This window comes from Physeter macrocephalus, chromosome 11 (assembly GCF_002837175.3).
Source record: "Physeter macrocephalus isolate SW-GA chromosome 11, ASM283717v5, whole genome shotgun sequence".
Lineage (NCBI taxonomy): Eukaryota > Metazoa > Chordata > Mammalia > Artiodactyla > Physeteridae > Physeter > Physeter macrocephalus.
In genome coordinates this window covers 70,285,205-70,301,865 of record NC_041224.1, presented here as the reverse complement: position 1 = coordinate 70,301,865, position 16,661 = coordinate 70,285,205, and the positions used below count along the sequence as shown (strand labels likewise).

Genomic DNA, 16,661 nt, shown 5'->3' with positions numbered 1-16,661 from the left:
GGGGACTCCGTGGGCTGGCCTAGCGCCACAGGTAGGAAGAGAGTCTTACCCGGGCAGCCCTGGATACACAGCTATCCCTAGAAAACTCAGCTGGCTGCAGCACCCAGCTCTCTGTTTGAAATTCTGCTCCAACTCTCGCCCAGCAGTTTGCATTTTGTCATTCCACGCTGGCTGGCAAGGGATTTGGTCAAGGAAAATTCGGTTGTCGGATGCTGAGGAAAGATCAGCAAGAAGCGATGTATGAAAAATCCACCAGCGGCTCTGAAATTGGGAGGAGACAGGCTCACTCCTTCCAGAGTGCAAGAAAAAAAGGCTGAGACAGAGTGGCCAGAGAAGGTCTGAAAGTGGAGTTGATTCTCAGGGAGCGAGAGGAGTGATTCCACTTTGTCTAACTTGTAGAAAAATAAAACACAAGAGCTCTAAAAGCACAGCTAGAGGCAAGTACATCACACTCCTGAGTCAAGCATGCCCTGCTGGGTAACCTCGGGCAAGTGGCTGAACTTCTCCAGGCACCAGTTTCCTGCCCTGAGAAATGTGGATGCTAACACAGACTTTGGAGCCACCCAGCCCTTTGCAGAAAGAGTGGAGCAAAGCAGGGGCATTAAAGGTCGGCTAGTGACAGTCCATGCTGTGCAGAAAGGCTGGGCTCCAAGTCAGTATGAGGCAGCCGGGTCTCTGGGATCCCAGCAGCTGAAGGAGGACGCATGTCCACGTGCCCTCTGTCCCCTGATTTTACCAAGATGCTGGAGGAAATGAGAGGTAAAACACATCCACTGCCGTAAGCTGGGAGGAGTGTACAAGCAGAGAAGAACAGATAATAACTTCCAGACAAATAACCATGGGATGGGAATCAGCTGCTAGCAAGTCAAAAGGAGAATATGAATTAGGATTTTGACAGTTATTCAGAGCAAAAAAGGAAATGCAATTCTACCAAGAGGCTCAGAGGCTCTCCTGTCTCATTCAAAGTAAAAGCCAAGACCTGGGAGACTTGGGCGGCACCCCCAGTGTCTCTGAGCCTCTCCCCTGCTACTCCTGCCACTCTGGCCCCTTCTGCTGCAAGGACAGATCTAGATGACAAGTTCCCGCCTCAGGGTGATCAAAAAAAGATACATTTTAAAAAGATAAAATCATGATACTTACACAAATATAAAATGAACATGTGTCAAAGGTGTTTTTTTAAGTCATTAGTTAATGAGGGACACAGCAAGGCATCAAAGACCAATTCTGAGGAGCATCCAAAGAGCAGACATGGACACTGGTGACCAGGAATGCTGATCCCATCTATTCACAGAAGAGTCCACCAGACAGAATCCATTTGCTTCTCTATGGACTGGAATCATCTCCACCACTACCGGTTCTAGAAGTTACAAAGGTGAAAGGTCGTTCAAAGACCATGCCCTACGGAGTCTCCTAGAGCATCTGATAACCTAGACGGTGCAGGTGGCCTCACAGGGAGATGTCATAGACTCCCACTCATCTTTCTCTCCTTCACCATTGTATTTATTTTATGATGATGATGTTTTGCATTTCAAAGCCTTTCACAACCTTTCCTGACAGGCCTGTGCACCTGTTCTTTCTGCCAAGAGCATTTGCCTCCCTGATGCTCTGACTTCTTCCACAGCCTCCCTCGAGCCATTCTGCTGGTCTCACACCCCACCTCTGGCTCCAGCGCATGTGAGGCTCTCTCCCCAATTCTCAAAGCCCCAAAAGCCTGATGCATGCTCTCCCCTCCCTCTCTCCCTTCCTCTAGAGGGCTGTCCATCTTGATCGCTGCGATGTCCTCAGATCCTAGAAGGACAGATCCTCAGATCCTCAGATCCTAGAAGGACAGATCCTCAGATCCTCAGATCCTGTTATCCTGTGATAACAGCATGTAAGCCTTCATTAAATATTAGCTGAGTGAAGAGACAAACGAAAAACAAACATCAACAGTGGCAGGCGTCAGAAGGGGGAGGTTTGGATGGACAAAGTTGGCAGGTTCCACTCACTTCCTAAGAACTGCTCTGCCCTCTTCTCACCTCACCTTATCTACAAACAGCCTCCCTCCAGATTAGGTCAGAAGATTTGATAATGCAGATGCTATCACAGCACACCCTAAAGCCTCCTTCTCTAAGATCCAAAGCTGAAAATCACCTTTGCTCAACTGGAGTTTCCTGCCGTAACAAGAGCTGCCACGGATGTCCTTTCAGTGATGCCTCCTGACCTGACCCCCACCCCCAGACCAGCCACGGCTGTGTGATGGGCCTGGGAGCATCAACCTGGGAACCTCCTTGTGGAGCCAGTAGCAGCGACAGCACTGAGTCGAACAGATTCACTCCCTAAGATCCCATCCCACACGTGGACCATTGTGATACCATGACAGCGCATGCTGCCCAGGGGAGCAATTGCCACTCACAAGGATGCAGGTCCCAGCTGGTCTCTGTTACCTTTGCCACCTGCCTGCTTCCTCCACTTTGCCTGAGTCCCAAGATGTTTTCCCACCACTCACATCACTGCTGCCCTGCCCCCAGGAGCTGGGATTGGACCTCCAAACAGGCCAAGGTGAAAACGCCTGGAACTTCAGTGGGCCACTCACCTGCACTGAGCTGACCATGCTGACAGCTGTTCTGTCCATGCCTGAGGCCCTGACAGTTGCCCATGCCAAGAATTGGCAGCCCTGACTGAGGCTCTGGTTTGTGCATGGGACAGGCAAACAGAAGGATACCCCTGGAAGCAGCTGTCAATCTAGGACAGAAGGCGGTTGGCAGATAAACACCCCCGACGTCCCCGGTGGGAATGGGCCCTGTGGCCCACAGCAGTAGCTTTTTGTCGCATCCTGTATTGGTTTCCCTCCCTCCCTGGTCTCACGTCCTCTCTCAGACAATGTGAACTTGAATCCTTGTCTTGATTTCTAAGGGACTTTCAGACACTTGGGAAGAGAATAAATTCTATTTCACTGGTGACTCACTGATCAGCACAATTACAAGCCCTCTCGGGCTGGATCACACTGTATGTACTGCCCTCTCCCCAGGGTCTGCCATCAGCCACAGGGTCAGGGGAACATGTGACAGAAAGAGGGCTGGAGCCAGAGGACTGCAGCCTCAGAGCCAGACAGGAGCCTGCAGACGTGCAAATGTGGTTTTGCACAGCCTGTGAGAAAGAGATGGTTGACACCCCATGCCGTCCTAAAAATACAGAGCCAACAAAAACATCAGCAAATTACATTCTTCAACAAAGATTCCATTATTGTCATGGGATTTTCTGAAGAAACAGCTCAAGAACTGAGAAGCCTGGAGAGGCTGAGGCAGCCACCATGGTTGCACAGTGCAGGGGTGGCCAAGACGTTGCTGGAGCTCAGGCTTTCCTGTGAAAAGCGATGCTGATACCAGCCAGGCCTTTCATTCCGCCCACAGGCACTGTAGCTTTTCCCTGGTCAGTCTCTTGCATGACTCATTCTGAGGGAAGCCAGCCACCACACCAGGAGGACATGCAAGCCATTAAGAAGCCCATGTGCATAAGAATTAAGGCTCCCAACTGAGGGCCAAAATCAACTTGCCAGCCATCTGGGTTGTTGGGATGCCCCAGTCAGGCTCCTTGCTGACTGCTGCCCCAGCCAGCACTGGGCTGAAACTTCACGAGACCTGGAGTCAGAGCACTGGGCTGGACCCCTCCCCAAACCCCTGACCCACAGTGATGGGGAGAAGTCACAAGGATTCTTACTTTAAATTTTGGAGTGATTAGTTCTGTAAAGACAGGAACTGCAATAAATACCATTTGTCCCAGTTAGGATTGGTTGGGGTTCCTTTACCTGATGATTCGTATTTTTTATAATTTCTGGAAAATTCCCAGCCATTATTTCTTTAAACACTGCTTTTCCCTCATTTTCTCTATTAGTTCTATCTCGGACTCCAATTAAACATTTTAAGGACATCTCACTCTATTTTCCAAGTCGCAACATTTCTCTTATTTTTCATCTTTTTGCATCCCTTTGCTACATTCTGTGTAAATGACTTAAATGTGTCTTCCAGTTCACTGATCTTCTCTTTATTTGTGACCCATCTGTCAACTATTACACGTTTCAAATTGATCTATAATTTACAAGAAGAAAGCACAGATTTTTGGTGTGTGGTTCACTGAATTTTTTTTTTTTTTTTTTTTTTTTTTGTCTGTGTTGGGTCTTCATTGCTGTGTGTGGGCTTTCTCTAGTTGTGGCGAGCGGAGGATACTCTTCGTTGCAGTGCACGGGCTTCTCATTGAGGTGGCTTCTCTTGTTGCAGAGCATGGGCTCTAGGCACGCAGGCTTCAGTAGTTGTGGCTCGCAGGCTCTAGAGTGCAGGCTCAGTAGTTGTGGCACACAGGCTTAGGTGCTCTGCAGCATGTGGGACCTTACTGGCCCAGGGATCGAATCCGTGTCCCCTGCACTGGCAGGCGGATTCTTAACCACTGCACTGCCAGGGAGGTCCTGGTTCATTGAATTTTGATGCAGATTACATTCATGTGACCATAATCACCATGAAGTCAAGATACAGACACTCCCATTACCTCAGAAAGTTCCCTCATGCCCCTTTCCAGTCAAATGCCCCTCCCAGAGGCAACCATTTTATTGATTTGTATCCCCTATTCTAGAACATCAATGAGCGTAATCATACAGAAGATAAAACCAAAAAAGGGGAGGAAATCGTAACAAGCCATCCACAATTGCTACTCATTTTGAGCAAGATTGTGTTCAGACAAATCCTTGAACTGCAAGCTTAAAGTAAAGCAGAACAAAGTAACCAAGAAACCACTGGGCTCAGCATCTAGCAGGGATGGTATTATCAGTGCCCATCCTCTCCTCAGAGCCACCCAGCCAGCTGGCCAGCAATGGTAACTTGTTCACCATCCCTCAGGGAACTAAAGCAGTGCATCCCAGAAATGATGCAGAGATGGCTGTTTTGCAGTGACCCAGCCTCTTCAAAGCACAGAAAACGTATTCTACCTCAGAAACTATGTGGGGCTCGCACTTGGACTACAAAATTGAGCTGGAATAGAAGGAGAAATGTAACCTACATGTTGGTGATGTTTCCCCTGACCTGAATCAATGCTCCCTTCCAAACCAGGGCTCACACAGAAGGATGGCACGTTCCCTCCTCAAGGAAGCGCGCCCAGCCCCACCACACACACATAATGAACTATCACATGCGCCCACTGAGGAAACATACCATTCTGAGACCCTCTGGCTGGTGGAAAGTATCAAGTTCAACATCTCTCAAAATCCCCCATAACAGAATAGTATCGGAAGGTTAGGATCTTACTAAATTCAGGCCTGTTTTTGCTACTTCCTGTGTCAGTTTCTGGACTCAGTCACCCAGTCTCACATTTTCCAGGCTGCCCACATGATTTCTCTCCTTCCTTTCTTCCCTTGCTGTCCTTAGCGGCACTGGCATCACAAAGATCATCCCCTTTGCTCCTCCTCCTCACACCTGTACCCTCCCTCCGTGCTTCCATCTCATCTGTGCACAAATATTAGTTAGGGGCTTTTCAGGTGCCCAGGAGAGGGGGCAGAACCTGCGTGCTACTGGGCACAGGAACGCCCTTCTAGGAGATCACGTGACAGAGAGAGGTGTCTGGAGTCAAAGGGGTGTCGAGTTGAGGTCTGGGGGCAGAGAGAAGGGTGACTGTCCCATGCCGAGAGGGGGCACGTGTCAACAGTGGGAGTCGGGGCACATCCCTGAGCTGACGGACAGCAGGTGGAAGAGGAGGCTGCGGGGTAGGGGGTGGCGGGGGGCCCAAACACACCTGGGGCAGAAGGAGTGGCAAGCAGAGGCAGGCTAGCCCACGGAGGCAGGGGTAACGGGCTCAGCCTGCGTCTCCCCCTCCTCCTAGCCCCACAGGGCGCCCTGAGCTAAGTGCTCCTTCATTATGCACATCTGTTTTGGTCCTTCCACTCCTCCCAGTCTTTACTCTAACCTTCCTGTGTCATCATTGTCCCCTCTCAGCCTGGACAGCTGGTCTCCCTAGGGCAGCCTCCCCGCCTCCCTCCCTGGTGCCCTGGATAAGTGGACAGCTGATTTCTCCTCCCTCCTCCAGGCTGCGCCCAGATCTACTCTGCCCAACAGGACCAGGTAAAGGGCTGGTCTGCTTTCTCACGCTCAGTCCCTAAGGGCCCCGGAGCCCCCACTTTCTTCCTCTCCTGCATCGCCAGGCCACGTGGAAGACCCTCGGGGAGGGAGGAGACAGCCGAGCTGGCACAGGTGCAGCCCCGGCTAAGCCCCCACCTACGGCACCATCACCACCATTGCCAGCCCTGGCGGTGCATCCCCACATCCCAGCTCATCTGAGCCCCGGCCCGTCGGCTTCCGCCAGCATCTCACGGAGCAGACAAGCAGCCACGCGGGCCCAGCCAGCCCACAGCATGGCGAGAAATAAACTGCGCTGTGTTTTTTCCTTAAGCCACTAAGCTCAGGGTCATTTGTTAATTTGTTAAGCAGCAAAAGATAACGGGCGCTGTGTCTACGACTGGCTTCAATATCTTCCGTAACCTGCTTACCCCTCGCTGTGCTCACGTGGACGCGCAGCCATATAGTTAGCAGTTACTTCAGGTAAAAAAATCCTATATCTCATTTCTCAGAAGAAAACTAACGCAGAAGAGGAGGCAGCCTCTACAGATCCTGTGACAGAGGCTGGTGGACTCATTCAATAGGGATACGGGACTGAGAGGCAGGAGGAAGATGGTTATTTGGAGCTCCAGGGGATACAGGAGAGGAAGAAGGGGATGCATTATTCCTGGAGGCCGGGTCCCTGGTGTCATCCATCAGACAGAGACGGCTGTATCTTTGCTCCTTGAAATTCAGGTATGTATAGAATACTTGGTAACTCTTCATTAGCCAAAATATTTGGAACTCCAAACATTTTATTTATCGGGGTTTAAGGTCTTACAGATAAGCCATAAGACCCATCTCTTAAAGCCTCATTCTTAAGATTCTACCATATTATAATATTTATTCTTGATTTCAGTTAAAAAAAACTGAATTGGGAATAATGAAAAACATTATTGGCATTTCTTTTTTAAATTGTCAAACCTGTCTTACTTGAAGCAGAAATCCTCATCATCAGGCCTGTGAGCACACGACTGCCATTAGTGAATGTTTACTCTTTGCCAAGTACCACCCAAGCATGCTATGTACATCTGCAGTCATCCTTCAAAACTCTGCGAGGTTGGCATTTCCCCCACTGGGCAAAGGAGGAATCTGAGACTTACAGACATAGTAAACATTACGGTTAAGATTTACACCCAGACTTGTTCAATCCTAACACTTTGTCCTTAAGCAGTCAGTGGCAATGCCCCTGTAATACGCTGAATTGTGTTTCCCCAAAAGTCATTGGTTGAAGTCCTAATCCACATGCCCAAGTATCTCTGAGTGAAACTGTATTTGGAGATAGTCTTTAAAGAGGTAACTAAGTTAAAATGAGGTCACTAGAATAGGCCCTAATCCAACATGACTAATGTCTTTATAAGAAGAGTTGAGGACACAGATACACACAGAGGGAAGACCTTGTGAGGACATAGGGAGAAGGTGGCCATCTGCAAGCAAAGAAGAGAGGCCTCAGGAGAAACCAACCCTGCAGACACCTGGATCTGGGACTTCCAGCCTCCAAGAGAAAATAAATTTCTCTGAGAAAATAAATTTCTGTTGTTTAAGTCACCCAGTCTGTGGTATTTTGTTCTGGAAGCCCTGGGCAACTAACATAGCCCCCCCGCAGGAAACAGATGAGCCAAGGAGAAGGCATGGGAACTCCCGTGCTTCTACTCAGTTGGGATCACTTACTCTGACCTGACACATCTTTCAAAGCTCAGCTGCCTGAACTAATTTAAGAAACTGAAGAGTGGCAGCAAATCAGAAGAGGTGTAGTCTTCTAGAGACAGGCCCAATGATTCAAATGAAATGTGATGTCAGTAAGAAAGAAAAAGAATTAAAAGGGAAAACAAGACTGGGAATACCCAGCCTTCTGGAAGGAGCCAGTGCAGGACAAACACATCAGCTGGTCCCGGGGGGATGACCGTGGGCAGTGGCCGATGGCAGCACTGTTTCCTGAGTCAGGAAGGTACTCGGCTTCCTTTTTGTCCAGGTGGGACCAGAGGCAGCAGCCATCGCTAGGAAATATCTTTCTTGTATATTAAGCTGGTTATCACATCCTAAGCCTTATTAGAAAGAAAGGCGCTGGGTTCCCTTTCTTGACTATGTAGTTTAGCAAATAATTTAATGCTTCTAGAAATTTACCCTACCTGGATATCTGCCTTCCGGGCTTCCACTCTACAAATCAGACAGTTTTGGATGACTGATGAATCCTTCCTTTCCTGACCTGAGAAGAAGGACTACATTTATTAGAACATGACTGCTATCTGCCTTTCTTCTGTCAGGTACAAGCTTCTGAGTGTGGCTAGAGAGGACAGACTCCTGTGCTCAGCTGCCCCACAGGGCTCTCCCAATGCCCAAAGGACAGTGCATCAAATGAGGACCTTGGTCCAGAAAGTGGACTCCAGCCATGCGTCCCGTTGACCAGCAACTTCTCGTGCTGTGACTGTAACTGCTGTCATTCAGGGGCAAAGGTATGGCCACATGCAAAAATGTCTCAGTGCCAACATGCACACAAGTACCTACACACCTGTAATGCACATCCCTGTGGACATGGCCATCGGGGGCAGTGTGCTGGGCGCTGCAGGCCTGCGTGCCAGGACAGAGAACGCTGGACATGGGACAGAGCTGCTTCCTACAAAGCCTCGTGGGGATCCACAGTCCCAAATTACAGGTAATGTACTGGCATTGCTATAAAATACTCAAATATGCTTGATTGTTAAACACGTCCAAAAATAAACTCATATTTTTCCTTTGTCCACTGTGCTTACCTGTTGTAGAGGAGAATGTCTGGCTTCCAAATCTGGCCATCTGGGAAACGAACCGTCTTCACGCCTGGATACTCTGACATATTCCACTGTAAATAGTGATCTATCCAAGACTGACAAACACAGAGGGCGGAATTAGCAGCACTTTGCTTCCTTGCCTGCTAATATATCTTATAAGAGATTATTAGATAAGTTCAAAACCAAAAGGAGTTCCAGACACTTATTTACATAATTGAGTTGCTATCTGTAAAATATATGGAAACTGGGAATTAAATAACCCCTTACAAAATGACCATGAATAGCAAAAAAATCACATTTAAGATCCTGCTGTCACCATGACCACAGTCAGAGGGTAGCATTAAAGTTAATTCCAGTTCACTCAATGCCCCCAAGCCTTCCCCTCCCATAGCAGATGGGTTTTTTCCTAGCCAAATGAAGAACTGTTTTGCTTTCAGAGTTTTCCATTGTAAAGACACTTGGGACAAATAAATTCATTATTTCAATTAGAACAAGAACCTAGCTGGAAAAATGAAGAATATTTATTTCCATGAAACAACTTCATGCAGCTGCAGGGGTACCTCTCAGAAATTTCTAAGGCCCTGTTTTTGGATTTGAATTATTATTTTCATGTAGGAATAGTGCTTCTGACACCACAACTCAAAAATGCAAACATGGGTGTTGGCAGTAAAACAATGAATCGGCACATAAGGGTACAGGAAATATTTATAAACACGTGAACACAGGTGCATCTCTTTGGGGCTAGGCCTGAAATTGGCTCTTGAGGGATCTTTGTGAGATGAAGGCCCATGTCTGGGGTCCCCTGCCCCAGAACTATGCACCCCAGAGCTACCTGGGGTCCACTAGCTCTGTAAAGACTGCCCAGGTAGGACCCCACCTGCACTGCTGGACAACCAGCACCACCCAGCCAGGACCGCAGGGCTGCTGGGTTTGGACTCACCAGCTCCTACAGGTGTGCATAATCAGAGCAGACCCAGTAAAGGCCCCCATCCTGTATTCAGTCCCCCTGGGGCCACCTGCTCTGGAGCTCAAACTTTCTCAGATTTAAAAAGGTATGTGATGCAACACCCCAAGCTGGTCCAGGGACAACTCCCTATAATCAATCATTATTTCTGCAGCAAAACATGCATATTTTTACTGAGAAAATAAATGCATATCAATATCAGTTTGATGTAAAGTTATAAAAACAAAAACAAACAAAAAACCCTGTCATGTTCAGAGTTGCTGAGATTTGAGAATTGCAGCCAAGGGGCTGTGGGTCTAGAGCTACTGAAACTTGCAGCAGGGGTCAAAGGGCATGTCCCAGAGATCCCACCATCCTCTGGAAAGGGCAGGCAAGCATCCCAGTTCTGGGACTACCTGAAGTCAGACAAGAAGGAATATGCAGGAAAGTAACAGCATTTCACAGCCATGGACCATGAAAAGGAGGGTGTATTGATACCTAACGTGCTGAAGTATCATCTGGGGCATTTAGGATAGAGACCCACCTGGCCGATGTTTCTAATTAGACATGTGCAGCTGGGGAGGGTCTCTCCCACCCTCACCCTGCTGTGACAGGACAGCACAGCACCCAGAAAGGGCCAGACCTGTCCAAGCGGTTTTGCAGGACAGAACGGCATTATTTGACTTCAAGCTAGGTGACTCCTGGGCTCTACCGTGGTTGGTTCTTCCCATCCAATCTGTCTGCACAGGCAGATTCTGCACCCCAACAAGATGGGCTGCTCATCATCCCTGAAGGCACTGCCCTTCTGGGGCTCTTCCTTAGTCCAAAGCCAAGCTGGGTCTTTCCCACCCTCATGGCAGAAAGGGGGACTACCGGGAGCTTTGGAATCAGACAGGCGGGTTCGTACCAAGGCTCTGGCAGAGAAGAACTGTGTGAGCTCTAGCAGGTAAACCACCCTCTCTGTGCTGCAGTTTGCTCGTATGTGTCACACCTCATCAGGCGCTGTAAGGACGCAATGAGATAGTGTCACAGCAGGTAAGTCACAAGGCCCTGGGAGGCACGTGATAAATGATGGCTTTAAAAGGAATAGGGGTCCCTCCCTTTCAGAAAATCTCAGAGGACATGAGAGCTGTAATAACTGAGCTGCAGCCAAAGGTGGAGAGAGCAAGGGCTAGCTCAGTGTCAGGAGGTGGATGGAGCAGGAACCTTAGTGCTGCGTTGTCCTGGGTTTTCATGAAGATTTCTTAAGAATGGATGTGGAAAAGGGCCCATAAACAAGTTGAGCGGGGGGAGTTTCTATCCTCCAAAGCACTGACTGCCCACTCAGATTGCAAGGCCCGGGAAGGCAGAGGCACTGAGCAAAATCTGTGCACAGACAGCAGCTGGCACGGCTTCCACACGTGGGCACCTGGAAACAGGCATGAACCTAGAAACGCCAAACCTCCCAGAGCTTCCCATCAGAAGAGGCTGCACTTTGCATTCTCTCCCTATTTCTGTGTGATTCCTTCTCATTAAGTCATCAAGATAAGATTACATGGGATGCTTAAGGGGAAACACAGGGGAGGAAGGGGCCCTTGATCTAAAATGCACAGTAAGAATCCCACTCTTTCAGGGGTCTGAGAACTGGCCCTATTACAACCTGCCTTGGGCCCACAGGAAACTCTTTTTAAATGTGTGTGCGCACATTTGCATGGAAATATTTAATGCAAGAAAGAAAGAAACCAGAGAGTGAGAGCAAGTGAATGAAAGAGAAGAAAGGGAAAGTTTACTTCATTAAAAAAAAATACAGTATGGTATAATAAGAAATATATTTGGTCTTTTTCCTTGGTTCCTGGCACAGAGCTCCTAAAACCCTGGGAACTTCCTGAGTGATCAGATGTCTTTTAAGCATATTTTTTATTTTAATGAGCTGGCTTAGGGTGGGGCCCCTAGTCAGCCTCAGGCCAGCAGAATGCCTCTGGTCACCGGAAAGACCAACCCTGCATTGGAGGGTGGGAACCCTTAGCCCCAACCCACCCCTATCTCTGGGAAGAGACGAGAGGCTGGAGACTGGGTTATGAAACTCTGAACAATAAGGCTGACATTGTAAAGCAACTATACTCCAATAAAAATTAATAATAAATAAATAAATAAACAAACGATGCTGTTGGAGCAGGAAAAAAAAAAAAGGCTGGTGACCACATCAAGGTGCAGGGACACAGTGACGGGGGTGGGGGTACAGAAGTTCCACTCCTCCCCTCATACGTGCCCTGGCATCTCCTCCTTCAGCTGTGCATGAGCTGCATCCTTTATAATAAATTGGAAACATAGATGAAGGTTTCTCTTGAGTTCCAGGAGCTGTTCTAGGAAAATACTGTATCCAAGCGGGGTGTGGTGGGAACGTCCGAATTTGAACTCAGCTGGACAGAAGTGTGTGTTGACTGGCTCCCCCATCTGCAGTTTGTGTCTCAAGTGGGGGCAGTTTGTGGGACTGAGCCCTTACCTCGAGGGACTGGACGCTAACTCAGAATAAAACTGAACTGCTGGACACCAAGGTCGAGTCCCGAGAATCACAGAACCAGCTACTGGATGGGCAGACGCCAAGCGCCTGGTGTCAGGAAACACCTCACACACACATGCTCTGAACATTCTTCTCGTCAACTGTTTTGATCTCAGAGGAAGAGAGTGGGCCTCCTCCTTCCTTCTGCCCTAAAACTTTCTTCTCTCAGTGGGACACAGTGATTGAAACACCACCCTTAACCGTGGGTTACTCTTATGGCCCTAAGCAAGCCACCGACCTCTCATCTATGAGTATAACGTATGGCATTTCTATTTGTCAGAGAAAAATGATAAAGAATGCAGAAATGAAGAAGGTAAGCATTTTAGAAATAAATATGGTTTAGAATCTAATATTCTATGATGCTATTCATTCCATAATTAGAATTAGGAGGTAAAAAATAAGCATAAGAAGGATGGGAAACCTGAAACCAGAAGAATGGTCAAAATTCCAAAATTAAAGACAACAGATTTTTTTGTAAAGCAACTACAAGTCTCTGGATGGCTCAAATGTCTCTTTAGAAACTGAAATGGCTTCTGTCGTTTCTTCTCATAGATTAAATCAGATTATGTCTGACAGGCCTCCCCAAATGATAAAACTAATCTGCAGAGAAAATACACTAACTGCTTCCTCCTATGAATATAGAGGTAAACAGAAAGATCAGACACTTTCTCTTCCTTTAGGTTATCTAAATAACTGGAAAGTCCTACAAATCAAGGGCAGGTAAGAGAAAGGAAAACACAATCAACAAATTGTAGGTCAAAGAGAATGTTTCCTCTGCCTCTCTTTTTGAATGTATAGAAAATCCATCATTTGTATAATATTGACCTCAGAGTTTAAATACCTAGAGAAAAGATTATGTGGATTCAGGTTTTCAGAACAGGAATTCAGCAACATGAAATGAGAGGAGAGAAAAACCAATTGCTGAGAGCAATTTCCTGGGTCCTCTGTCCCCTCCTGTCCACATTTCTGCCCTCCCTCCCTGGGGACTCTGGCCTTGACCGTCTTCAGCATGGAGTCTCACTTCTTGTTGGTCCCCATAGCTGGGGCAGGCCAGGCTGGTCACCAGTTGGGAGAACACAAAGAGCAGGAATCAAGGTGGTCGTCTTACTCATGGCTCTGGGGCAGCTTCCAAGGCCTGTCGGGGTGACATCTGAGTTCCCCATGGCCATGCTATGGCCACAATAGGAATGCCATGGCTCTCCAGATGGAAACACTGGGTGGGGCAGAGGTTAGATAACTTTTAAGGTCTGCTCTAAATCCAAGATACTTGTGATTCCTTAAAATTCAGCTGAGAGCTACTGTTACAGCTGCTCCATGAGCTACAGGTGCCAGAAAAATGTGCCACCCAGCTTTATAAGGGCATGCGCTACAAAGACACCCAACTTGTTTTCCACAAGGTGGACACCTGGAAAGAAGCACTAATTAGCAAAGTCACACCTAGAAACACTTGGGCTCCCTGATCATCACATTCAGAAGAGTCTGTGCCTTTCCTCCTTTCCCTCCCGTTTCTGTAAAGCAGAGATTTCTCCCACCTGCCAACTCCACGGTCTACACAGCCAGCCTGCCTCCTGCCAATTCTCTAGGGAGGTACTTGGTCTTGATATTTGAACCTTTTTTAGAGTGTAAATTACACAGCCAGATTGGAAGTGGTTTGCAAGTAGAAACTGGGTCTCTACTTGCAAAATACAGTATGGTATAATAAGAAATATATTTGGTCTTTTTCCTTGGTTCCTGGCACAGAGCTCCTAAAACCCTGGGAACTTCCTGAGTGATCAGATGTCTTTTAAGCAAACTGGGCCCCCTTTACGTGGCCTAGTTCAATGCTTTCCACAAAGCAGGTGCTCGAAAAGATTCGTTGAATAGGTACATGAGATAAAAAAGTGAGTTTTAAAACAAACAAAGCTACAGATGCCTCTGCAAATGCAAGTCTTAATTAGAAATACACTGTGCTTGAAAGAAATTTAGAGGCCTCTGGTGTCATCCTCCAAAGCAAGGATGTTTATTTATGGAGAATCTGAACTCAATGCAGTTAAGTAATAATCCAGTTACATTTTTCCTGGAAACCAACACCCTTGTAAAAAACACCAAATAATATACATTGCTGAAGATCAATCACTTACTGAGGGTTAAGAAACAGAGACTCAGGGAAACATGACCTGACATGCCAGGGGCAAATTCGGTGTGTCTCTCTCGCCATGAGAAAAATGTCCACAACAGCTCTGCACTTTAGAGGACTTGGGAAACAAGCAGTTTTATGTAAAAAAGGAAGCATTTGCATTATGCCCCAGGATTCCCAGAGCTATACCTTATAGGACAGCCCTGAATGCAGGGGATAGGGGCGGGGCTGCAGACCTGAAGGCATTACTGGCAATTCATTGACAGATACATCCTTAGGATCTGTGCATTGCATTGTATGCAAATACTTTACCTTGAAAGAAAGAAAAAAAAACCCTCGGAACTCTTGAGATCTCCATGAAATGTGTGGGTGAAAGGGCACCACTGTCCACTATTCTACTTTGAGCTGCATTTAAAAATAAACTAGATGAATAGATTCCCAAATATGGGATAAAGCAAGTACAGTAAACTGCTAATTATAGAATCCAGGAGGCAGGTATATGGGTGCGTGCTATAAATTCAACTTCTTGGTATAGTTGAAAATTCTCATCAAAAAAAATTGGGTAAAAACATTACTCATAATATGTAGTAACCTGGGGGTTAGTGCTTCGCTTACACACAGCCAGATGAAGGTGAGTTTAAGTGAGAATTCAAGTGGAGAGATTGAGGACAGTAGGACAGGGGGGCACTGCTAAGGGGAGCCTTGCCATAAAGGTTAAGAGGAACCAGGGAGTCACCGGGCAGGTTTATGGGGACAGACTGCATCATGTCTGTATGCTAATAAGTGCCTCACAGACACTATTATGATGCTCCAGGTGATAGGGGCAGTTGTGAAAGCCCAGCTCTCAGCAGGTGCCAGGAGACAGGACCAAGTCCACTGAGGAAGAGCTGGCTTCCAGGGGAACACAGACCCTGTAGCCCTGGCAAAAGGAGGGAAGCTGGAGTCGGTGGGCACAGGTGTGCAGGTGGGATCCACACACTGAAGAATGTTGCTTTAAATCCTGCAGGGAAGACTCTCAAAGGTTCCTACTTTATTCACTACAGGAAAGTTCTGCAAGGGGTCTGCGGCGTAGCTAAGGGTACCCCTGGGACAAACAGCAGACAGTGTGAAGTAAATCCATTTCCTGTTTTCTATCCCTCAATGTCCACTTGTATCCAACTAAAACTCACCTGCCCAAGAATTGCCTGGGAGCATCCTTTGCCTCCATGTTGAAGTATCCCCCTCCCACTTCACAAATAAAGACCTATTTCCCTTTTCTCAACTCTTACCTAGGGACACTGACCCAAAAAGCAAGAAAAAGTCCATTCAAAATACCAGTGTCTATGTCAATTTTGTTAAAAATTTGGGTGACAAATACTTTCAAAGGTCAGATACGTCTTAATTCTTTTAATTCTTTGTTTTCAGCAAAATTGAAGGAGAAACTAATCAAGTTGTCCACTGATACACCTTGATGAAAACTCTATTATTTTTGGCATATAATCTGTAAGAAGTTCAAGGAACTGAGTAAACCTGTTGTTACAAAGTGCCTTTCACTCTCAACTATACATGTTACTACATCTACTTTAAAAAGTTATAGAATTGATAGTGAAATCTGTATCAATGTCTCCATTTTAGCAATAAAAATGTCATCTATGAATACATTAATGAATTTTAAATAAAGCCCCATCTTTTTTCTTTTTTTTCCTTTTTTTATACAGCAGGTTCTTATTAGTCAACCATTTTATATGCGTCAGTGTATACGTCAATCCCAATCTCCCAATTCATCACATCACCACCACCACCACCACACCGCTTTCCCCCCTTGGTGTCCATATGTTTGTTCTCTACATCTGTGTCTCAGTTTCTGCCATGCAAACCAGTTCATCTGTACCATTTTCTGAGGTTCCACATATATGCGTTAATATACGATATTTGTTTTTCTCTTTCTGACTTACTTCACTCTGTATGACAGTCTCTAGATCCATCCACGTCTCTACAAATGACCCAATTTCGTTCCTTTTTATGGCTGAGTAATAGTCCATTGTATATATGTACCATATCTTCTTTATCCATTCATCTGTCAATGGGCATTTAGGTTGCTTCCATGACCTGGCTATTGTAAATAGTGCTGCAATGAACATTGGGGTGCATGTGTCTTTTTGAATTATGGTTTTCTCTGGGTATATGCCCAGTAGTAGGATTG

General features: G+C 46.8%; 1 protein-coding gene across 1 annotated transcript in view; it reads right to left on the bottom strand.

Moving 5' to 3' along the window:
- The window catches only part of LOC129392532 (neuronal acetylcholine receptor subunit alpha-7-like), a 98,529-nt gene that overhangs the window by 10,457 nt on the left and 71,411 nt on the right, over positions 1-16,661 (bottom strand). The window contains exon 4 of the mRNA XM_055088163.1: positions 8,867-8,976. Coding sequence (XP_054944138.1) covers positions 8,867-8,976 — 110 coding nt within the window. The remainder of the gene's footprint in view (positions 1-8,866; positions 8,977-16,661) is intronic.